Raw genomic sequence first — 25,004 nt, forward strand, 5'->3', positions numbered from 1 at the left:
GTATTGATACTGCTATGGTACTGATGCTACTCATTGATACTGATACTATCTATATTGTTTCTTCAGAATGTATTTTATTTACTTATCGATACTCTTATATCTCTTAAAATTGTATCGACACTGCTATGGTACCAGTTCTGCTTATCAATCCTGATACTTATCTGCACATATCTGCACTTATCTACACATTTATTAAAGGCGACATCGAATGCTTGTATCACACATATATGTTAGTTATGGAGGTCTACTTACATATATTAACTTGTTTTCATGGTTCAAAACCTTGTAATCGCTGCAAACGAGCCGATCAAAATATCTCCTCACTGACGCTCTCGTCAGCCGCGCTGTTTCAGACCAAAACCACCCCCCCAGAACGTGGACTGTGTTGTGATTGGCCAGCCAACGAGAGCTTTCCCACTTTCCTGTGATTGGCCAGGTACCTGGAAGTGACGTGTTTAGAACGTCAGCTCTCAGATACGCAGCTCTTTTTTTTTTTTTTTTTTTTTTTTTTAAAACAACTTTATTGAAATACGGTTACATTACAAAAGTGAAGAAATAAACATATTACATTAGTGAACAAACAGAGCAAAAACAGGAGAAATAAAACTTTGCCAGGGTAGCTGATGAGTTATTAAAAAAAGAAAAGGAAGACCAAACATTGACAGTCTTAATTGCTTTTTTGTTATTAGAGCCAGAAATCAAATAAATCAGATACGCAGCTCTCCCTCTGGCACGATTGATGCTCTGCTCGTCATTATCAAAACATTGTTAAATGGCTGTGTCACGACCCCGCGCCGTAATCCCTTACACATTTGACCCGGAGTCTGACCCAGAGACAGAAGATACTGTCGCAAGTGAAACACCTCCACAACAAAGACTGCTGCAGGACGCCTCAGAATGGTAATGTTTTCTCTGTGTATATTCCCAATACTGTATGTGGTTAATTGTAGGGAGACACTGGTTGAGGCTTGATAACCCGCCCCTCCCCCCACCATTTTTTCTAAGTATAAGCTACAGCAATACCTGTACATGTCTTTTTGTTTTCTATTTAGATTTTATCACTTGCTGTTTGGTGAAACGCTCATTTTAACATTTTGTGTAGATATCTGGTGGGACTGTAATGAAAGTAGTTTTGTTCCCCTGTACGTAATATGAGTAACTGATGAATAGAACTCTTGAATCTATGAAATGTGTTACTGTACTTTTCATACACAATACTGTATCTCTGGAAGGTGCACTTGTGGGAACTGCATGACGATGCCCACAGAAGGGGAGAACGTCTGCTGTAGAGAAACACTTATGGTATTATTTTGCCCATAAGCAATAACTAAGTGTTGTAAAATAATGGATTAGTAAATGTTAGTTTAGATTTATTTTTTTATAAAGCAATGTAGTACAAATTTAACTATTTTCAATCCTGTAATTAGGCCAGTGCCCTATAATGTAGCTCCATTTTCTTTAATCCTGTCTGTAACTATGATTGTACCAACCTTTTTACAGTAATAATCCATCACTTTTTTGAGTGATCCAGCTATTTTCACCTAATTACTCTATGCCATTACTGTAACAGTATTGCTCTGCCCCTTTTTAGGTTATCCGAAGAATGAATGAACTTCCGGACACACCAACATGCATGATCTACCATCCAGGCCTGGAGCCTAACTGTTTGAACCCATACACACTGCAGAACATGAACAACATCTACCGGGCAGACTATGGGCCTTTGCGGGGAAGAACAATACACGAGTATGTATGTAACATACAAATAAGAGGCATATTTAAATCATAACACACATAAGTGATAAAAGAATTGTGTCTTAGAAATGTTTAATAAAAACTTTTTACACAAAATGTGCACAGTGCAAGAGCAGCATTTAATTTTTTTTACATTTCTATCCACTTTCCAGTCGCTACCGGCATTTAGCATACCGCAGCTTTGTCAGCTGGTGCTGGGGATATTTGGGACGACGTGTACGAGTTGTCATCCCGTCGTGTGTCGTGTGCCGGAAACGCCAGGAGTTTCCTGATCTGGCTGGACAATATGTTGGCTTCCGCCCACCCCTTGACTGAAGCGGGTCACGTGTGAGGCAATGACTTCCTCCTTTGAGGGTCTGTCATACTGGGCCGACAGGGTCTCTGGGATGGCGATCTTCCTCATGTCCTCAGCGAAAGACTCTGGGTCCTCCATCACCTCCTCGAACACCAGCCTCATCAATTCAGCCACATAGTCTTTAAAATGTAACAGAGAACCATGACATTACATTCAGACAGTAATTTCTTTACTGTGTCATTACATTTTCAGCTATTTAAATTTAAATGTGTTATTTGTTGTGTTAGGTGTTAATTTAAGTTAATAAGAAAGAAAAAAAAGCCAAAAAAAGTTTCTCAGTATTTGTAAAACATGTTATTCAATGTAAATAAAACATTTTAGTGACTTACTGTACGTGGGGTCTGTTTTGACCGGCTTTGCGGTGGGTTCTCCCTTCTCGGCCTTCGAATACGACACTCTGTAGACAGCTTGGCCTAAAGCTGTTGTTGCCTGCTCACGGCTGGAATTTTCGTTGTGATGCATGGATGCAAGGTACAACCTATGTAATATAAAGATTCCAATCAATGAGACAGTCTTGTTTTGATTTTTAGTTCCAACGGTTATGATGTCCACTTTGCCACCTTCTCTGGGCCCGATGTTGAGGACGTTGCACTGTAGTACAGACTTCGTCGTAGTCCCTCCTTTTCCATGTGGTAGCTACCACCCACTTCATTGCTCTGTTGAGAGAATTGCAAACACAAAGTAGAAGCAACAAATTAAAAACATATCTTTCTTCAAAGTAAAATGTCACGAGAATCCTACACACCTGAACTAGCTGCAGGTCCAAAATTTTGTTGCTGTCCATGTGCATCAAGGAATAGCTCCCAAATTTTGCAGAGTGCCCTGAAGTAAACAGAACAATCTGAATTCATTTCTTGAAAAAAACTAGTGATTGATATTTTTTTCATGTTTACAAGTGGTATTTATGATTTTGATGATGGTCTGATTTTTTTCATTACCTGGAGAATCTGCACGCATGTCTCCTGCAACTTGAACTTTCCCCCCCCCGGTTTCAATGTGGAGAAAAGGACCTGCTGGTCACTCTTCCACTTGTGGACGATTGCAGGTTCCAGGTATTTCCTTGCATGTTTCCGGAAGGTGTCATAATGAGAAACCTGGAGCTGCAAGGCGCGGCCTAGCTAACATAACAATAATACAAACAGTGTTTAGTAATTGTTTATTGGTCGAAAGTGTCATATGATTTGGACGACAAAACATTAATAGTAATACCTTTTCCAGCTGGATGAAGGATGCACCAGTGAAATATGTAGCAGCAGATAACTGTACATTGCCAACTGGGGTGTTCTTAATCATGGGCTGACTTTGCCACTTCCTGGAGTAGTTGCATTTTGGACACGTTTGATGAAATGCAACATACGTGCCCTTCTGTTGCTGCTGCACTTCGCAATTTCTCTTGCACACTGGACATGTGTCAAAAAGCTCCCTCAGGCAGGACTCAAATACAATGTATTTTTTATCCATGTATACAGCACTTTCCGTCCTGCAAATGTAACAAGACAAAAAGCATTTAGCCTCACTTCTTTGATCTGAAGTGACATGCCTAGTGAACTTGAAGTCCGTACTTACAACATTGTTGAATCATGTGTTGTTAGGGATCCGCCAGGAGTAAAGGTTGGGTCATTTGGGTCGACTTGTGACTCTGGTGAGGTGAATCCCTCTTCCTCCTCTGACTCAACACGTGCTCTTTTTTGTGGTCCAAACCCTGGCACCTTTATAGGTGTGGATGAAAACATGTACTCCGGTAGTGTGGTTTGTGTGCCAGCAGTCTCATGTGACAACACTGGTGTCTGGGTCCCTATGGAGTAGATACAATGTGTGAACATTTCATGCTCTTCAATAATTTGGTTCTTATGAAATTTCAATTCTACTTACTTTGGCTGTGCACGTGTGCTTTCAAGGTCCCAATTGACAGTTGAGTGGCACATGTTCTCACACTTGGAGCTTCTGTTTGTGTGCCCGTGTGGATAAAACGATCCTGGTATGGAAAATAGTAAAGGTTAAAACAATAATACAGATCATGCTCAAAAGACTGGCTTTCTACTTCATTAACTTTCCTGAATCTGCCCCAATTCGACTATAACTTGTTCCCTACTTTAACATAAACACACGTTTCCAACACCGCCAGAATAACGTTGTGTTTACAAGTGAGAGAGACACATGCACGCAATTGAAACGAGCGAACACGGTCCCAAACTTCTACAGCGATTAGCCTGCTTAGCTCTGTGCTCCCCGGATAGTCACCCAAAATACAGCCGTGTTTATCGGCATGGAGAGACGCATACACGCAACTGAAACGAGCGAACACGGTCCCAAACTTCTACAGCGATTAGCCTGCTTAGCTCTGTGCTCCCCGGTTAGTCACCCAAAATACAGCCGTGTTTATCGGCATGGAGAGACGCATACACGCAACTGAAACGAGCGAACACGGTCCCAAACTTCTACAGCGATTAGCCTGCTTAGCTCTGTGCTCCCCGGTTAGTCACCCACAATACAGCCGTGTTTACCGGCATGGAGAGACGCATACACGCAATTGAAACGAGCGAACACGGTCCCAAACTTCTACAGCGATTAGCCTGCTTAGCTCTGTGATCCCCGGTTAGTCACCCACAATACAGCCGTGTTTACCGGCATGGAGAGACGCATACACGCAATTGAAACGAGCGAACACGGTCCCAAACTTCTACAGCGATAAGCCTGCTTAGCTCTGTGCTCCCCGGTTAGTCACCCACAATACAGCCGTGTTTACCATACCCATACACGCAATTGAAACACGAGCGAACGCGTGTAGCTTAGCATGTAGCCGGCTATCGCTAATGCTAAACGGCAGAACGAGCACACAAAGACAGTATTACTGTTTGAAATACTTACTTGTGCTGCAGGTAATCCAGCATGTATTGTAGGTACTGCTCCTTCTTTGAGGCGAAGTGTGGTGCTGTGCCCTGCTTTGTATTGCGCGAAGTTTGTGTAACAATCCTCCGTGAAGTGGTTGCCACATACATGGAGAATTTTGGGAAATGTAGCAGGCACATTCCCATCAGAAATGAACAATATCCACTGAGCTTTTGTTTGCTCATTGGTGGGGAGCTTGTGGAGCGTCTGTCCTTGTTTACTACAACCCAGAACAGAGCAAACTGATCTTTTTTTCGAAGACATGTTCTCAACCGATATGCTCAGCAGCTACAACGAGACTAGTTCTTCTTCTGCGGTTGAATTTACGCAACCGGATGTGCCCGGAGTAGTGCCCGCACCAGGAGGAGCTACGGTGGTGAGAGGAGTGTTGAGGATTTCTGATGACATCATCAGCTTCGGGAAGTGCAGATCCGCTTGGCAGAGCCCAGGACAACAATACAACACTATTTTCTCAGCAGTGGCTGAACTGTTTGTTCTGAAACTTCAGGGTTTCATAAACGAGGTAATGACGCAGATACACACACAAACGCAGCGTTAATTGGAGCTTCCGGTCTTTGTCGCCTTTAATAACAATTGTTACCCTCAGTCAAGTGTTATCTGTGTTACTGCCAGTTTGTTAGCATGTGATGTAAACATGGCTATACTGAGAAACTCTGATGGGCTTCATCAGAATCCGGTGAAACCATTTGACTGTGGTTTGCTTGCAACAGAAATGTGCATTGACATGTTGAGTACTACTGCTTTAAAATAATTATAATATAACAGTCCAAACTGTGCCTTGGCCTGCACAATGTTGATGTTTTGCAGCTGTTTTTTTAACCAACTGTCAGTCACACACGTGTTCACTCATTATTGCCGTACTTTATGGTCTATAGCTCTGCTATTGAAGAAGAGCTGAAACTAGTGATTGAGATCATTAACTCCTCAGGAGAATGTTTACTGACGTCAGAAATGAAGTAGGGTTGGGACATATTCAAGTTGATCACTTACTGTGACTCTTCTGATTGCATTTATTAAAAAAAATAGCAAATATTTCTACTCCAGCGATTAGCTATTTGCAGTATCTAATTATCACAAGGTGGCAGCAATCATTTAGTTGTTGTGTGTGTTTGCAGAAGTGATGAAATTGACCAGGGTCTGTGAATGCATCAGCTCAACATGCAGTGAACCCTGCATTAGGTTTACGAGCTGAAGTTAAAATAGTCGTATATTTGACAAATAATAGCATTGAATATTCAAATAACATTTTTGGAGTAGTTAAATCTAATTTGCCTTCCTTTATGAATATGAAGTTGTTTTTGCAGCCAATGGAGTTGCCCCCTGGTGGATATTCATTATATTTTTACCTCCATATTGGCGTCCTTGGGAGAACTGGAAGATTGCATCCACTTTCTATATCGTAAACATGTTGATTTTTGTTTTGTTGAAGTTTAACTTCACCAGGATGTACTGCATGTGAGGTGGTAACATGTCCTACTGCTGCGGTCCTTCCTGGCTTTAGCAGTAATGTAGTATCCTACACACACAGCCACGTTCACACATTCTGCCGTCGGAAAGCATGAAGTGGAGCAGCACTTATAATGGGGTCAACTCTCACTTTCTCTATTAGCAGTCACCTAGCACTCCTCAGTCAGAGTGAGGCCAAATCACATACATTAAAGTGCTGTCAGGGTTGTTAGATGTTCCGCCCTCTTAATTGAGCACTACAGATTCTAAGTGTTACTCAACTGGGCCAAATCGTTGCATGGCGGCTGTAGGCTGCCAGAACACCTAGATACCATCTTAATTACAAGTGGAATCAGCGCTCGCAAAGTGGAGCCAGGGGAGCACCTGTGGTCATTCAAGTGTCCCCAGGAAAATGTAGAACAGTTTTATTTTTTCACTGTATCGCTCCCTCGATGTTGGTTAAACTTATCCTTAATGTCACCTCCCAGCTACAGTAGAGAAAGATAAGCATATCTAACAGAAAGAAAAATCTTCATGAGGTTTCCAGCGACCAAAGTGGACTTAAGCTTCTTAATCTTAGAACCTCTGGTCTTGATAAGAACTTACTTAAAGCACCTATGTTTTGAATTTGAATTTATTTGAATCCATTTTTTTCTTCCTGCAAATGCTGTCAACAATGCTATATTTTATTTACTGGTGGTTTGATCCCAAGCTCATCATCTCTGTCCATGTTTTCTTTATTTTTACTCCCTACATCACATGTCAAACTCAAGGCCAGCAAAACAATTGCATTCGGCCTGAGTGATAATATGTCTTTTTGCTCCTCCATTGACACACTTATCAAGTTACCTCACCCGTAAAATAATTAAAGAAATGAATTGTGGACTTTGAAAACACAGAGCCAGAGGGGGGTTCTAAGGGTGCTCAGTGTCTCATTTGTGTTCTGCTCCCTCTCTTTTAGCTTTATATGTGTAGTAACAATTATTGAATGCAGCATATTATTGGCTAAGATACAGAGCATGCCGTGACTAAAGGCCTTTATGTGCTGTTCTACTGCAATACAGCAGAGACAATCAGATGGAAATGACATTGCTATACTGCTGACAATAGTTACTGCTCTTCCTCATTTACGTTCTTATGAGCATGTACTCTTAGTTTTGGCTGTCAATTTTTTTATTTATTTGTAAGGAATCGCAAAAGTTAATAGTTAATTGATTCATTAATAATTCAACTATATTGTGATTGGGAACCAAATGTTTGTTTCTTCATGAGCTTGAGTAATAGATGTATTTATTTCAAACCTATAGAGGTGCAATAAGCCTGAGGAAACTCAGTTTCTACTTCAGAAATGTTCATGCAACAGCTTTTGCAGGATTTTAACTTTAGTTGCCTTCTCTGTTTCATACTGTGTGTTAGTGTTGGGTGATGAATGACATATGTAAACACTCTCAAGTGATACAGGAACAGTGATTCTGTCACAAGGAGAAACAGCAGAAATATTTCTCACTGTCTCTGAGCTGCTGCTGATTTATTTATTGATTGATTGATTTATTTCACTCGTTGACTGATCCGTGATTGATCCACAGTTTTTTTTAGATACTTTAATGTGGCGCCCCAGCACAGAGCAGAGCAACAACTTTATTATTGCCCCTTAATCTGTCTATTATTCATCACAAGTTATCTGCAAACAGGTGAAATGCAATATTTCCTTTACTGCCATGCTCATGATGTATCTACTCAGCCCAGCCCCTCTGTGTCTCTGGGTTCCACATGTCTGCCATTGCATAGACAGTGACAAGTGTCCCGTATGTCATTTACAGAAGTGAAAACCTCCAGCACACATTTACTGTATGAAGTAGACTTTTCTGTGTAAACGTCATTCATGAATTATGGATTTTAAGAGAGAGAAGAAAGGAGTAGAGGTTTCTTTGAAGGTAATTCTGATTGTCATGTCATGTTTTTCATTCAGACAAACATTACATCAGATATATGGGATATATGGGAAGTAGAAATGGAAACAAAGGCATTTAACTTCTCTTTTCTGTCCATCATTATCATAGTTTATTGCTGGAAATGCAAATAATGCATCTTTGCTTTCTGTTCTTTTGTCCTCCTCCCTCCTCCTCCCCCCTCCTTCTTTGTTCTTTCTTCTCCAGCTGGTGTTGTTCTCAGGAAAGCTCAACACCATTGCCAGCATTGTGACCATATTCTTCCTGTTGGTGTACGCTGCTGTGGATCTAGCTTGCCTAGCTCTGGAATGGGCCTCTGCACCTAATTTCAGGTACCAAACACTCACACACACACACTCAAACACACACACTAAGAGTTCTTTAGTTTTAATAAAAATCCATCCAGTCATGTGACTTTATGTTGTACACACGCAAACTACCCTTCCTTTCATACATCTGTCGCTGTTTGTGTGTGAGCGTAAGTAGGTGGTCGTTGGCCAACTGGACGCTGCTATGGCAACAGAGTGCTAATTAAAAGGCATAAAAACTGGCCACTCCTTATTGCCCCATATTGAAGAGGGACTAGCAGTAAAACTGTGTGCAGACTGAACTGAATGTGTGGAGATGCTTACTGATATAAATCTAGTGTTTATTTTTGTATGTGTGTGTGTGTGTATACTTGTATTTATATAGATCTGAGGCCCAAAACACATACAAACCACTCTTAGTCTGGGCTCCATAACATGAAAGGGCTCTTTCAAGGTTAAGACCTGGTTTTAGGGTTAGAGTAAGAATTGGGTTTAGGCTGGGCTGGGGTAAGGGACTTAGTTGTGATGGTTAAGGTAAAGGTAAAGAAGGCTAGAGAATATATGATGTGTATGATGTGTCCTCACTAAGATATAAAACCAAGTTTGTCTGTGTGGTTTGTATTCCTGGGACATTTGCAATGATCCTGATTTATAAAAGCTCCCTTAAGCCATTTTCATTGCACAGCAGCATAACATGAGGATGGACTGTGTGTGTGTGTTGCGTGATGATTACATCATGACATTAATACGACCTGAGGTTTTGGTATTCATTTCATTCTGCAGCTTCTTTTATGAGATATACCATATTTGATGTTGGTGTCGCACAGAAAACACGTCGTCATCCGAATCTTTGATTCCTAAAACTATTCATATAAATCCAATAACCTGTATTGTATTTATTGTATTTTTATTTATTTTTTTAAAGACATACCTCTCTTGATTGAATTCCTCCACAGGCAGTGAAATACATTTCAAACATGATAACTGCTACTGTTTGTGTTTGTTTACAGAGAAACACTTAAAACACCATGCATCACTTCATTGGTATGACAGATTGCCTCCAGCGCTGCATTTGCTCTTATATGTATTCTTCTGCAGTGTTGGTGGGAAATGAGTAGGAAAGGCGTGTGAGAGCATTTACGTCTTTGCACATCAAGAACACATCAGTGGTATAAAAAAGTGTAAACAAAACAAAGACACGCTCCAATTTATTTTCATAATATTGATTCACGGCACAATGGAATTTATTGAACTGTTGTGCTTCTGAACAGTTAGTCAGATGATAAGTGGATTAAAGTGTCTCCAGTCCCAGTATGAGGAGTGAATACCCCACTTAGGGCATTGACATGGAGTTGAGTGACTCGCCTCATAGGATGATGCCTCCTTTACTTGATATTGAATTTGAGTATTTAACTTTTCTGAAAGTAATAGACACACTCTAATCTAGAGGCAGGCAGAGAAGTGACATATAGCAGCTTTTATATACATCCAACATGGCGGCCACCAAAGAGCAGCTGTCTTTTGATTCAGCTGTTGCTTCCATTTTAAGTTGTGAGATCATATTCTATTCCTTCACAGAATTGTATGGATCTTGGTTCAGACATTTTTGAATAATACCTGAAAAATGGAAAAATGGTATGGTAGTTATTCTGGTAGTTTATTATTATTATTAGTATTATTATTATTATTATTATTATTATTATTCTCATCATTATTGTATTATTATTTTATTAGTATTGTTATTATTATTATTTTATTATTGTTATTATTATTGTTATTATTATCATTATTTTTTATTATTATTATTATTATTATTATTATCATTGTTGTTGTTGTTGTTATTGTTGTGTTCTACAAGCTTTGTGTGCAGCTAAAGTAAACATTTAAATTGTGAATGCATCAACTTAGAATACCACAAGAGTGCACTGTCAACACCAGTATTTGCTGTATACATCAGTTAGGAATTGTTGTTGAAGGGTGTGTGTGTGTGAGTGTGTGTGAGTGTGTGTGTGTGTGTGTGTGAGAGAGTAAATAACTCTGTGTCCAGCTCAGTCAGAGTGCCCAGTGTTTCCTCTGGTGCTCTCTGTGCACACTGCTGTGTGCTATCTGCTCAGGCCTCCTTATCGCTGTGTGACCGCTGGCAAAGGCTACAGGACACAAAGTTAACCGCTAAACTTTTCCCACCGTCCATCTCTTCTCCTCTCCCTGTTGGCCTGGCGACCGAGGGCCCACAGAGCTGATAAAGCTGCTTGTTGTCTGGCTGGCCGCCTGCTTTGAGCCTTCACTCTCTTCACCCCGAGTTGGTCACGCTGTTGGTTCATTGTTGCTTTGTCACCGGGCAAATTTGAACACCAGTTGTTTGTGTTCTTATTTATTTATTTCACTTTTTGCTGGTCCTCTCTGCTGCTTTCACTCTGCTCTCTGCCTGGCTCTCTCCCATGTCTCTTTCCAGGCGAAAAGAATTAAAAGCCATTTAGTGCCGTCTCTCCCCCTGAGAACTGCTCTGTAATTAGCATAACTAATTTAGCAGAAATATTTCCCTTTGCCTTAAATTTGCTGTTGTGGAAAGGGAGGGATTGGAATTATGATGTAGCGGAAAAGATGTCTGCTTGTTAAGTGTGTGCGTGTGTGCGTGTGTGTGTGTGTGTGTGTGTGTGTGCGTGTGTGTATGTGTGCGTGTTCACACAGAGAATATACAGAGAGTGCAGTGTAATTTGTGGACAGTTTTCAGTTTATGTGAGATCAAAGTCAAGCTGGGTGATATTTTCTTTGCCTGATCATTGACGTGTGAGTTTGTCCACCTATTGGACAATATGTGTGTGTTTGTGTGTGTCTGTGACCTGTTTAGGACCTTTTCTGGTACCTTGTCAAGTAGTCCTCATGGAGACCAAAACCTGGTCAGGACCTGGTCCTGAGGCAGGAAGGGATTAAGTTTAGGGCAAATATTTTAATTGTTGTTAGGTTAAGGTTAGGCATAGTACTTTCAGGCTGACCTAATCAATGGAAGTCAGTGCAGTGTCCTAAAAAGAATAGTTTGTAATTGTGTGAGTTTGGTCTTATCGCTGGTGACTCCATCTGTGTTGATGGTTCCTCAAGGGGACAAGGGGACAAGGGGACAACAACCCATGGCTCCAGTGACAGATGTACTTTTGTTTTGGTTCTATAAGGAAGCATCAGCAGGGACATAATGTTTCTTCCTGTGCTGCATGCAGTGATACAAGCAGGCATGTCCTGATTAAGTTTTTGGGGCCGATCTAATTCTGATGTTTTTTGCCAATACCAAGTCCAGATCCAGTGCTTCATTTCTCCTAGATTAGTTGCACCGTTAACCATTTTTTTAAATTTTTTATTGGCTTAAGTTTAGAGAGATGCTGAAGAACAGGAAGGAGAGCAGACTCCTGCAATCCAGGCTGCAGAAGAGAGATAGGGAACGAGTGGGCTGTAGCTAAACCACCGCTGTGTTTGTGTACAACATGTTGTTAAACTGAACATGTCACGTGTTTACATGTGTGTTAAAGTAGAGTTCACCTGCTCTGGTTCACACTGAAACTAAGATTGTGATGGTGACATTCCCACATCAAAGTTTTGTCTGGGAATTATGTAAGAAAATGAAAGTGGAACTACACTGAGAGTCTTTTTTTATTTATTTTTTACATCATATAAAATAAAAAATAAAAAATATATATATAATTAATGAGTTAAACAAACTTAACTGCAGAACTCTGTCATGTCCAGACAATGAAGCGCCTGAAAAGCACCAACTGTCTGCACAACAGAGTCAAAGACGTATTTACTTCCAGCAGCTTGGTTCCATCTGATTACCGCTGCATTATGCAACACCACCCTCATTGTTTTTGTAACGATGTGCAAATTTACCAACCAAACCATTAGCTTTAAAAACATAAGCTCCGTCCTCTGCTCGACCTTGTGCTTTTGTCGAAATATGAGTGATTTGACAAGACTGTGTTATGAAATGAGATTGTGTAAAAATCCAGATGGATGATCAGCTGTGTCTGTACAGATGAGAGAAAATGGCTTGTTAGAGGATCATTATCTGTTAATGAAATGATATGAGTTGATTACGGCTAAGGATGAAGGAGCTGTGGAATAACGCTGTCTGTTATTGTACAACTTGATGACAAAAAAAATATTATAAAAGATAATGTTTCAGGTGATTATTTAAAGCTGCAAAACTAAAAACTCTATTAAACCAAACTATCTGACCTGACTGAGGGAACATTTATGTGTATACAGCAGCAGCAGCGGAGGAACAGGAACTGTTTGTCCTGTGAGATTCACTATGCCAACTTCTTGTGGATGCTTCTTTGGCTCCCTTTACACTTCACCACATACATTTACACCTGGTATTAACATGTTTCTCCAGTGTCCACATCAAAATCTGATCGATATCCGTTAGAGCTGCAACTAACGATTATTTTCATAATCGATGAATCTGTCGATTATTTTCTCGATTAATAGATTAATCGTTTGGTCCATAAAATATCAAAAAACCTTAAAAAATGTTGATCGGTGTTCGTCAAACCTGGAAATGATGATGTTCTCAAATGTCTTGTTTTGTCCTCAAACCAAAATGATTGACTTTTAATGATTTCTTTGTTATGCAGAGCAAAGAAATGAAGAAAATATTCACATTTAAGAAGCTTAAACAATCAGAAATCTTGTTTTAATCATGAAAAAAGCTTCAAACCAATTATCGATTGTCAAAATAGTTGTCAATAAATTTAGTAATCGATAAAAAATCGATTAATAGTTTCAGCTCTAATATCCGTTCACAGTCATCTCCCTTATGTCACCTTCCCCTCTTCTTCTGCAAAGATTTCCACAGCGTCAACAACTTTTGTGAGAACTTTGTGTGAACTCATTTGACAAAAGTTTGACTGTAACAGAATGAGTTATCACAACAGATAATAATATGTTGCTGTCACAGAACTCCGGGAGTATATAGTAGTATATAATTACAATTTATGGTAAATATAATAATCATAAAATATTAAAATAAAGTCAGGCCAGAAAACCTGCAGACTCATGATCATATTATTAGGAACAATAACAACGTGTTAAAAGTAGTTTGATAACTCTGGATTCTTTCACTCGACATGTTTATCTCCCACTCTAATTCATGTGTTCATCATTTATCAGTAACTTTATTACCCCTCAATGAATCCACACAGCAGCTCGTTAATACATCGATAATACGTTTGAAAATAAACCTGCTTTTCGTAATATTTTTAAAAAGGTAAAACTAAACTTCTCATTGCCTTCATTCATTCACATTTGTCATAAAGTTGTCACATCGTATGGTTCCCTGACAGTAGAGACGTTCACGAGACGTCACATGACCGTGCTTTGCTGTGCTCGTACACACCTGTGACGTGACTCTGGGAAACACGATTTTTCTCCATTAACTCCATGAATTAAAAATATAGAATAAAAAGATCTATAGAAGCCTGCGTCCATGTCTCCAGGTGTCCTGTGGACACTTTTACTATTGTGGTCAATGGGAAAATTGCTTTTTGGGCTGCGTGAGTATTTTTTGTTGCAGTACCACGAGTGGCCACCATGACACAATTTTCTTCAACACAGAGGGGGCGGAGCTCTATCCAGCTCTTATAATACAGCCATGCCACAAACAGCCACTCCTTTCTACTTGTGAGGTCAGAGTGAATGTCAGTGAACACAAGCCCCTCCTCCTCACCAATGATGTTTATGGTAAGGGAGGAGGAAAGAGATGCTAATGCTAATGGCAATGACAGACAACATTGCTGACTGCTGCTTTAATCATAGACAAGACATAATATGTCATTTGACTCTTTGACTCTTTGATGATGATGATGATGATGATGATGTGTGGAGGGTTATAAGGTCTGTGAGTCTGTGAGTGGTCATTTCTTAAGATCTTGAATAGTTCCTTAATGTCAATCCATTTTTTTTTCTGATGTAACAACTCATCCGTGTGTGTGTGTGTGTGTGTATAGTGATTATAAACTTTCTATCCCTGCGTTCCCTGAATTATGACGTGTCTTTTGGCAAAAGCCTCGTCCCCTTTCTCCATCTTCAACGTTTCTTTTTTTAATATCTTGGGAGGACTGGATTGGCGGCGATTACTTCTGGGTTCTTTTTGCTGTGTCAGCTAAGTGACATCAGTCGCCAGAGAAACACAGAGCTGGAAGGAAGGGTGAGTGTGAGGTGATTGTATAGAAGGGACTGCAGCCGCTGATGATGGAGGGACAGCAGAGACAAAGGAGGTGGGTGGGTGGTTTGGTGGGTGGGTGGGTGAGCTTTTATCGTAATTACAGCTGCTCTTCAATGGGATGGAGAGAGAGATAAGATGAGAGGACTGAGGGCACTGCTGATGCTGAGCGGTAAAGTCAAGAAATAAAAGCAAAGTTGGAGACAGAAGGGTGCAATGAAACCATGCTTTCTCAGCCTCTCACCATCAAACTAATATCATTAGGTGTAGTGACATTCTCTCTGACTCCCATGTGGTCTCAGGAATTTTGTTTCATTTTTCTTAAAGACAAGATTCAGTGAAATGGCTGATTCATCTGTTTGAATGTTAAAAAGCCTCAAACATGGAAACCAGGCCTGTGTGATGCTATGTCAGATAATGCTAAAGGACAAAATGAGCAATATTAATGAGAAATAAAACATTTAAATATATGGAGCTTCAGTTATAAAATGGAGGACAGTAGTGAGGTGGAGGAGGAGGAGGAGGAGCTACAGTATGTCTCCAATTAAAAGCTGTTGATTTTAGGTTTCAGTTTTTAACTTATTATAATAATGCCAAATTATGCCACTCACAACACTCCATCATAATTAGCTCTGGTTTTACCTGTGGCTGCTGATGTTGCCTTGAACCGGCATTTCATAGCATAGCCACTTCTCCTGTACTCCATGATCTTTTGTCCGTTTATTTCCAATAAAGTTAAACAAAGACACACAGGGTGGCTTCTTCAAAGTGAAGCGCTTCCTTGTTCTTCAGAGGAGGAGAAAGTTCTCATGGTGCTTTGCATCTACAGTCCCATCTTGTTTGCAACCGATGACAAAAAACTAGTCCCATTCCATGAAAGCCTTTCACTTAAACCAATAGCAATCCCTGATGCACATACAATAACTTTTATTCTAGACGTCATGTTGCTCCTGTGTGAATGGGTATAAAAAAGATGAGTGATAGAAAATGCCCTGCACATGGATGTGTTGTATGAAAGTGTGAGTGAATGGCTATGACTGGGTGAATGGCAAAACTGAAGTGTAAAGCAGCTTTGAGTGGTCAGCGAGACTAGAAAAGTGCTCTATAAATACAGACCATTTACTATTTATCCATTTGCATAAAGCTAAATAATTACAAATCACAAATGCCAAACTGGAAGTCTTCCACAAAATAACGTTGGACATCCACTTTCTTATGTATTAAAGAGTAATCATTCGGTCCATAAAATATCAGAAAATGTTGATCATTGTTTACCAATGATCTTTGTTATATAGAGCAAAGAAACCAGAAAAAAATCACGTTTAAGAAGCTGAAAAATCAAAAAAAAACGTTAAATCCGATTATAATCAAATTGAAATGTCATAAAGTTTGATGTGGTGATGAAAAATGCACCAAAGTTGTTGCGTTTCATATTGAGAGGTGAGGCAAAATTGAGTATACCAAATTTCATGGCAATCCATCCGTGTTTGTCAAAACATTCCACTCAAAAACCTCTGAGCAGTCTCAAGGTCAGAGGATAACTTATGTCCCTGCAGGATTCATTCACCAGAGTAATTAATGTCTGACAAACCAAGCAGTTGTTGCTGAGATGTTTCAGTTTGGGTCAAATTGTTGACCGACTGACAGTGGCATATCTACAGCTGCTTTTTACTAGCTGATATGTTAATGTTTGATGTTCATGACTCAGTTTTAAGTATTTGACTAAAAAAGCAGCTAGAATATATATATATATATATATTCTATATATTCTAACCCTAGACCTGCTCATCTTTTCCTTATCCCCTGTTGTCAGTGAGGAAAACTTCACCATTGGTGGGCGAATGACAGGCTCTCTTTCGATCCCTGTGTTCTATTCTCTTTTGATTTAGCATCTTGGTGGCCTCACCTCCTGCTATCCTCTGGATATACATTAGCTCTGTCCTGCTGGGTGGTGTAGACTGCTTCTTTTCTCCCGCGTTAAGAGCCTAGATTTGATCCCTGGAGGAGGCCAGTCGATCATTTGAGAAATGTTGTGTAATTACAGCTGTGGCTATTTAAATGGCTGTTTATCTGCAGGGAAATTGGGGTCAAATGCATGATCCTCTAAAAATGTGAGCATTTCTGCCCGCTGTGTTGCACCCAACTCCACGACCCCTAAAAGTCATTTACACTTAAATGACGCACACATGCAAGGCATTGCACATTAAATACAGCTGAAGCACACGTCCGTATATAAATTCCAGCCCATGCATGGAAACACTAAGAGGTCTGATGCCAGCAGTAGCTTATCATCCATGTGTGGTGTTTGTTTTAATTGCGTTTGTCCCAGCATTCACACCTAATTTGTTTTGACGCTGCCATGCAGTCACAAATTAGGAAATGACTCTGTAGGTATGTGTGCACGAGCGAGAAGTCGTTATGGTTTGTTTGACACTGAGATTCAGTCATCGTTTTTGGTTTGTTATAGTTTAAAATGTTTCTGTAGTTTGTACTGATGTTAAAGCTTGATTTTCTGACACTTATCAGAGGCCAGGTTTGCTGCAGCCTGAACTGGAGCCTCAGTTGCAAACACTGAGTGTAGAGATGTGAGTGGTAAAGCTCAGTTTTTAAAAAATAATGATGTCGAAAGCCAAGCATTAGTCATAACCAGAGCCTCAGCAACACACTGACTGAAAGAACAGGATGTTTTTTAACACCAGGGCAAAAAATAACCTCAAAATTACCATCAAATTGAATAAAGGCGAGCCGAGGTAATAACACGGACATTACCAACTAAAAAAAATTAGCATGACTCCTGGTGTTTACTGCCTGGCTGTGAGGGTACAAGCTCTTAATTCTGCTGTCTCCTTCAGCAGACATGATGTGCTGAAAGTCACTATCTTCAAATTTGATCATGTTTACTCTCCAAGCTTCCAAATAACTGAAACTTATTAAAATGAGGTGTTTCCTTAAGCTGCTTTCACATATGATGAGCTCAAGTGGGAGATGGTCTAAGTCAGACACTTTCACAACAGTCAGATGAACGTACAGCCTTTCAGTTTCAGTCAAACAAACTAAAGCCCAGGAAGCAGTTCATCACCAGTTCATCGCCACTGGTTTCAAATGGACTCCATTTGAATGGAAGTCTATGGGAACATGAGCTTCTACTTCCAGCTTGGTTATAATGGCAGTAAATATTTTACTAATGTATTAATGGTCTTAAACCTCAATTATTCTTAGATTAGGTGTTCTTCAATAGACATCACACATGATAGTGTGTAAATAAATGATTTACCATGTCACATATGAGTGGACACCAGTGTGATTGTCAGCTAGTATAGTTTAATAGGAGCCTGGTTGCACGTGACATCTGTGAAAAAAAACAATATATATATATATATATTAGCTTATTTTGCTGCAAGAATACTACATCCACTTGTTATTTACAGTCTACAGTGACACCCATTCAGATCTGGCATTAACATAGATCTTATCAGAGGTTGGATATCAATAAAGATGATACATGTAAAACAGTGTCTTCTCGTGTTTAAAAACAGTTCCTGAAAGTGCCATAGTTGGACACAGAGATGCACATATACCCCGTGTTACACTGTGTCCATGCACATGCACATGTACTTATATAACTGTCCCACTGTCTGTTTTATTTTTATAAACATTGACCTTATTCTGATATTTTTACAGCCAATTAAGAACACGTGTCTGCTTTAGAGCAGCAGCAGATAATTATCACATGATGACAGGACCCAGCCAGCATGTCCATGTGGGCCCCGTAAGAGTTATATTCTGATTGACAATATGGGTCTCAAGCAGGTTAGTCTGTGGTTTCCATTGTGGCCCCACCCGTGATGGCCCACTTCAGGCCCATGACCATTTAGTACCCTTTCCAGGCTACCTGGGTACTGGCATGGTCTTAAAATGGGTAAATTATGCACGTCCTATATGGTTTCAGTTACATGGGCCACTTTGGACCCATAATGTCGGCCCCATGTCATTTCACATTATATGCGACCCCATAATGTGGGCCCCATATAACCTTATGGGGCCCACATTGTCAGGCTGGCTGGGGTGATGACAGGGGCTCAGTAACAATCTGTCAAAACATGATTGAAAAAGAGGGAGAGCGAGAGTGTTTGCTAATCGAGCTGACATAGTTGTTTTGCTGCTGCCCAGGATAAAAGCATCAACACTGGCCATGTTTGTTGTCAAGTCCCTCTCTGCTTTTAGCACGTCTCCACTGCAGACCCTTGTTTTTCCTCGACTGTAATCAAGACATTATTGAGAAGGCTAGTGAGGCTTTTGAGGTTTGGTAACAACCAGATGCATAACAGCTACCTACTCTGCTCACTCTGATGACAGACCTTAACCCTAACCCTCATGTTGAAGTGCTGTGTTGTTTGGTGGGCGGCAGTGTGTGGACCAACAGACCAAAGCCCCTAACCAAAACATAAACAGAGCTCGCAACCTGCAAATACAAATCTATTTTGTGAATATACTGGCTCTTTTATCAGTGAAGCTAGTTGTTTCCTTAATTTCTGATGACACACCAAGGTCATTGTATGATGTAATATAATACATTTCTTTCTTATAACACCTTTATCTACAGATTTTCACGTCTGCCAACACTGAAATCATCTATAAAAAACATTCCTTTTGATGTTTATCAATGTTCAGAGTCAGGGCACGAACAAGAATGTGTTGCATTCCAGTCATGTTTAAAGACTATAAGGTGGGAGTTTTCAGGATCTGAGTGAAAAGGATCTGAAATTATTTTCTAAAAATGGACTTAGTAGTGTAGGAATAAGGTCAGATATTGGCAATAATCTGACTGAAATACATTACTTTGCTCTCAATAGAATTCAATTATTAAGTGAAAAATTCCAATTTAATTTGCTCCCCAGTTGGATAGATAACCATTTTAGGAGAATATTAAATTTAATTTCTATATATACAGTTCATGCATTTCCTATACTGTTTTCTAAGCCCTGTTTCCTATAATTCTCAATTAAAAGGACTGACATTTGGGAAGTCCCTCTTGAGAGCTCTGTGGTGGGAGGTAGAACTAAGATATATCTACTGAAGAACCACTTTACTGTGGATGCAGAAAGGCATTCAGTTAATCAGTGCTGTCTTCTATGAGTCAGACTATGTTCACAATATATATGATTTATTATTATAGATTAAAATAAAGGAAAAGCTGAGAGGGTGGGTCATTTTTTTTCATGACCCACTGGGATGTATTTAGTTAATAAACAGAGACCGAGGATAGAATCCTGTGGGACCTCACAAAAGCCGTATCTAAACACAACAGAAAAAGAACCGTTTCACAGATTTAATTTGAACAAACTCTAACCCAGAGCCACATCACTGCCAACTTAGTTCCAGATGGACTTTCAAGCAGTAAGATAAAGTTAACGAGAGCTCAAATGTAAAGCAATGTATCACCAACAAGTCACTGGTGACTTACAGGAACATGGTTGTTTTGCAACCATGCAGTTTTGCAGAACATCATTTTCACAAGTGTGATAACAACACACTCTTAGATGGGTGATTCCACTCATGGAAGAACATAGCCTGGTCTGATGACTCTAGATGTCTGCTGAGTGCAGATAGTAGAATCACAATTCAACATCATCTGCATCAGCATACATCTGTGAACCCAGTTTTCCTTGTGCCAACAGCTCAGTCTGCTGCTGGTGCTGGTGTAATGTGGTTGGTTTCTTGACACTATCATTAAATCCAGTGATTCATGCTTTGAATACCAAAGTCCGACTTTTGTTGGGGATCATGTTCATCCTTTTATGGCCACGGTTTACCGTCATTATATGTTCTATGTCACAAAATGAAAGCTGGTTTCATGAACTCCAGTGACTTCCCGAGTCCCCACATCATGTCAACATGGAGCAGAAACATTTCCAAAATACTAATGTGACGGAATAAACGATAAAGACTATGAAAACATCACAGGAAGAAATAGGTATAGTCATCATTTTGTGATTGTCAGCTGACGCTCAGTCCTATCACTGAATACATTTTACTGATTAAAAAAAAGAAAAAAACTCCTGGGTAGGGATGTCCGATATTGGCTTTTTTCTAATCGATTTTCAATATGCCGTTATTGTCCAACATTTAATTTCCGATTATGGGCGTGGTAGTGGGGGGAAAAGGGGACCTGACTACCCAGGGCCCGAGTAGGGGGAGACCTCATGAAAATCCTGAATTATTTTTTATGTTTTTATTTTGAATAAATTGGGCCCTCCAATGAATTAGTGTCATAATGTATTCCAAATATTTTGATCACTTTGTGTCACCGTCACAGTCCTCCCAACATATTGGACATTCTGGGGGCCCCCTCTTGGAGGCACAAAATAGTTTAGTCCGCCCAAAGACAGCGCCGGTGACAAGTGTAACTCCCAGATTGAATGACCTGGGGGCGAGCTGTCATCATGCTGCCCAAAAATCATAAATCGGGGTATCAGAAAAAGAAAGAAGGCAGAATGAGGGGAAGCAACTGTTGACTGCTTTCTTTCCGAAAGGTGAACCGAGTGTGCTTGTTATGTAACTGCATCCAATTAAAGTTGACGTTGTCTTCCACTCCAGACAGCTGCTGCTGATGTTTCTATGCTAACATTCAATCTTTAGCTTAGCTTGCCAACCAGGCTGCTGGGGTTGAGGATTTTTCTGAGGGCTTTGGTGCCGGAAGTGACATACTGACGCCGGCAACTATTCCCTAAGGTAGAAGTCCCGAAGATCTCAGAAAAGTGGAAGAAGAGACAGCTTCTAAGTATATCACGTACAAGAAACAACTCCATTTTGGGGGAAAGCGCACCCCGGGGTTTAGGATTAGGCATGGAGAAGAAGTGAGGTTAGGGTTAGGGTTAGGGCCAAGATGACCTGGTAAGGCCATATAACAAGTAAAAAAATGTCACGGTAAAGGCTATATTTCGTAGGCGTCGACGGCCTGCGCATTACGGTCCTCAGTACGTCACTTCCGGCACCACAGCCCTCCGAAAAATCCTCAACCAGGCTGCTGGCTGGAGCAGCAGTGGCCAGTCTTGGTGGCTCTTCTGAAGATGAGGCTGAGATTGAGAATAGAAATGAACAAAGACAAGGTGAGATCGTTCAAGTAATCAAGTGCGAACCCCCCCACCTCCCACGTTGGTTCACGAGGGAGAGAGAGAGAGCTGCTGACTGGTAGAATTGCTGCCTAAATGCGAGTTGTTTACCAAAAGTATTAAGTAAATAAGCCTTTTGGTTCAATGCATGTGCTATTGCAGACTAACACAGCAGAGCTGACAGTGAAACTCTGTGCTGCTGAGAGCAGAGTGGCAGGCTCTATTGATAAGATGACATAGACCTTTGATGTAAAAAGCAAAAACCAGTCACAACTTCTTCTTTTCACATAGAAACTTAATATTTTTCTGTTCATTTCTATGGCACCTTCTCATTACAATAGTAATGCAACTTATTTGATTTGATTGTCAGTGCACAGTTGTTGGCTCATGTTCAAGAATAAATGTTTTTCAATCAAAATGTGCACGAGTGTCATGGATCAAAACGTTAGCACACAAACCAGATGTAGCCTAATGTGTAAAGGTATTTGAGCAGGGTTAGGGTTAAGGTTTACCCTAAGTTTAGGGTTAGGTGTTGAATGAAAGAACTAGTCATCAACATAATCTAATCTGATTGTAGCTTAAAACCCTATTTATTCTTGTTTTATTTATAATATGAAATGAAAAATAAAATGTTATTTTTGCTGGCATGCTTCGTGCACTGGCGTGGATAGGGGCCCACTGACAGAATGTGTTGCTACGCCACTGTCAACCGACACTGATGTATGCAGGCTTTTTTCCCACAAAACTAATTTTAGGTCACATCACGTATCTACTGTCATGGAATTAAAACATAATGCTTAGTTTTATTGTGATGCCCCACTGGATGCATTCCCCAAATAAACACTGTCTGTACGAAATAAGAAAAATCAACGCAAGTTATGGAACAATTTTCACATTCATTTATCACATTTTCTCTCAACTTTACAATTTTGATAAGGGCCCATTTTTATGAGGTACAAACAAGTGAAGTGGAGAAAGGGAACAAATATAGTCTCAGTCCTTAGCCCATTACTTGGGCTAATACAGTCATTGATATTATAAACTGAGCTCAATCAGCCCTGCTCCACATGAGCAATAAAAAGATGCACCATCAAGGTGGTGTGCAATAAAAACAAGAAACGTACCACAAATAAAAACTGCTTCAGTCCAAGTTCATGTCAGAGTTCACACACCATGGGTGTTTCCCAAAGCTGTTGAGCGTTATTTATTCTGCAATGTTCCATCCTAACTCTGACCTCTCCCCTTCTGTTCTCAGGCCGACCTTCCGTTACTTCACCTGGCACACGTGTGTGCTGGGAATCGTGGGTTGTGCCGTCATGATGTTCCTCATCAACGCCATCTATGCCTCAGCCAGTATTGCCTTTATGCTGCTGCTGCTCCTGCTGATTCACTACCTCAGCCCCACATCCAGCTGGGGCTACATCAGCCAGGCTCTCATTTTCCACCAGGTCTGACACACACACACACACACACACACACACACACACAGATGTTTGCACAGCTATCCTCTCAGGGATTCACTGACTTCCATTCATTTCAACAGCCTAAACCAGTTAATGTCTAACCCTAACCTTAACCTAAGCACATTTCAAATGTTAAAGATTGCCTCATTAGGACCAGGTTTCATGGACATAATACATTCTTTAGCCCCTTATCCAAACCATAACCATCACAAATGCCCTAACCCTTAACCTAAGTCTAACCACAAAACCAGGTCCCAGCCTATTTTAAGGTGTGACAGAATGTGAGGACCAGTCCTCACTTTCACAAAATGTCCTCACTTCCTGTGGTTTATCATTTCATTTTAAGTATACACACACACACACACACTCATTATCTTTGTGAGATACCAAATCTTTATCTTAAAGATTGTAAGGACCAGCCAGAATGTCAGGTTCACTCAAAGTGGTCCCCACGAAATGAGAAGTACAAGTATGTACACACACACTCTCTCTCTCTCTCTCAAACAGCTTTGTCATTACTTGAGCAACTAAAATCTCATCCCCCCAGGTTTACAAGGGCCTGTGCCTCTGCCAAGTAATCGTTCCATCAGGTTTAAAGAGACGTGCACGCACTCACACACATACGCACAAAGACAAACAGACCGTTGTCTCTCTTAGCCAAGTGCTTTGCATTTAGCCGACACACACACACACACACACACACACATTTTCTTCCCCCCACAGATACACAGAACACCACCTTGTCATTTCTACAGCAGCTATCTATCATGTTTATATCGCGTTTACCAGACACACACACACACACACACGCACACATCTGGATCTTTCCTCTCAGAGAAGTTTTCTCCATTTATGACACAGATACACGCCACACACACACACACACAGAGCTCCGCAGCATCCAGCTCCCAGTGTCCTCTATCCTGGGAGCCTGTTGCTCTCAAGGAGAGGGGGCACTGTTGCCAGGTGGGCCTGTTGCCGAGGGGAACGGTTGCCAAGTCTGTGGGCAGGGGTTATGGGCCCAGAGTGGCTGGGTTTGCCAAAAGCTTGTCAAGAGGCTGAGCATTATTACAACCACTTAACTTATTGTGCTTTCCTGCCTCATCCTCCCTCCCTTCCTCTCTTTTTCCACATTGGGATTTCTTCATCTTCTCTCAACATGAGAAAGAAGCTGGGAGCAGCAGCAGAGCAGCAGTTGTGGCCGGGAATATGACCAGTCAACCCGGTTCCCATTTTACTAGCATATACGATAATAAGGTGATAAGCACTCTTGTTATCTTGGATGCACTACAAACATGTGTGGAATAAAAAGAAACAGATGCACAAACATTAGCATAAGGAAGTCATAACATGGCAGGTGGTTTTTTTTTCTTGTACTTTTTCCTCTCTTTGTTTGATAAAACTACCACGATTGAGTAAAAAGAGAGAAAATAGTCTTCATTTATGAATCAAATGTACAAATGAAAAGATTGTCATTTGTCAATATGGTGGTGAA

At 40.5% G+C, this 25,004-nt stretch overlaps 3 protein-coding genes across 5 annotated transcripts in view; 2 read left to right on the forward strand and 1 right to left on the reverse strand.

Annotated features, from left to right (window-relative positions):
* The window catches only part of zgc:153039 (uncharacterized protein LOC767698 homolog), an 89,088-nt gene that overhangs the window by 53,699 nt on the left and 10,385 nt on the right, over nucleotides 1-25,004 (forward strand). The window contains exons 9-10 of the mRNA XM_058634313.1: nucleotides 8,623-8,747; nucleotides 23,302-23,494. Of these exons, the coding sequence (XP_058490296.1) occupies nucleotides 8,623-8,747; nucleotides 23,302-23,494 (318 nt within the window). The remainder of the gene's footprint in view (nucleotides 1-8,622; nucleotides 8,748-23,301; nucleotides 23,495-25,004) is intronic.
* Nucleotides 604-2,070, forward strand: LOC131462793 (P2X purinoceptor 7-like). Of its 3 annotated transcripts, none has more exons than XM_058634319.1 (4): nucleotides 611-900; nucleotides 1,233-1,302; nucleotides 1,592-1,750; nucleotides 1,908-2,027. In XM_058634319.1, the coding sequence occupies exons 1-4, from the start codon at nucleotides 773-775 to the stop codon at nucleotides 2,025-2,027; spliced, it is 477 nt and encodes a 158-aa protein (XP_058490302.1). In that variant the 5' UTR covers nucleotides 611-772. The 3 variants fall into 3 exon arrangements, 2 of the variants coding, with proteins under 2 accessions (XP_058490302.1, XP_058490301.1); XM_058634318.1 differs by having other exon boundaries at nucleotides 630-900; nucleotides 1,592-1,746; nucleotides 1,908-2,070; XR_009240919.1 differs by lacking the exon at nucleotides 1,233-1,302 and having other exon boundaries at nucleotides 604-900; nucleotides 1,592-1,746; nucleotides 1,908-2,049.
* LOC131462792 (uncharacterized) lies at nucleotides 1,811-5,578 on the reverse strand. Its single transcript, XM_058634317.1, has 9 exons — nucleotides 4,979-5,578; nucleotides 3,983-4,085; nucleotides 3,677-3,905; nucleotides 3,320-3,590; nucleotides 3,049-3,228; nucleotides 2,856-2,932; nucleotides 2,671-2,766; nucleotides 2,440-2,588; nucleotides 1,811-2,229 (listed from the first exon to the last, which is right to left on the reverse strand). Exons 1-6 carry the CDS (start codon nucleotides 5,261-5,263, stop codon nucleotides 2,900-2,902), a joined length of 1,101 nt encoding a protein of 366 aa, XP_058490300.1. The 5' UTR covers nucleotides 5,264-5,578; the 3' UTR covers nucleotides 1,811-2,229; nucleotides 2,440-2,588; nucleotides 2,671-2,766; nucleotides 2,856-2,899.

This window comes from Solea solea, chromosome 7 (genome assembly GCF_958295425.1).
Source record: "Solea solea chromosome 7, fSolSol10.1, whole genome shotgun sequence".
In the NCBI taxonomy this organism is placed as follows: Eukaryota; Metazoa; Chordata; class Actinopteri; order Pleuronectiformes; family Soleidae; genus Solea; species Solea solea.

Bases quoted from the DNA above. Each gene is read 5' to 3' on its own strand.
- LOC131462792 (XM_058634317.1), bottom strand. From the start codon at position 5,263: ATGTCTTCGAAAAAAAGATCAGTTTGCTCTGTTCTGGGTTGTAGTAAA. The intron at 4,086-4,978 runs GTAAGTATTTCA...TTTCCATACCAG, and splicing joins CTGGATTACCTGCAGCACAA to GATCGTTTTATCCACACGGG. The intron at 3,591-3,676 runs GTAAGTACGGAC...TTACATTTGCAG, and splicing joins ACACATGATTCAACAATGTT to GACGGAAAGTGCTGTATACA.
- LOC131462793 (XM_058634318.1), top strand. From the start codon at position 773: ATGGCTGTGTCACGACCCCGCGCCGTAATCCCTTACACATTTGACCCG. The intron at 1,303-1,591 runs GTATTATTTTGC...GCCCCTTTTTAG, and splicing joins GCTGTAGAGAAACACTTATG to GTTATCCGAAGAATGAATGA. The intron at 1,747-1,907 runs GTATGTATGTAA...TCCACTTTCCAG, and splicing joins CGGGGAAGAACAATACACGA to TCGCTACCGGCATTTAGCAT.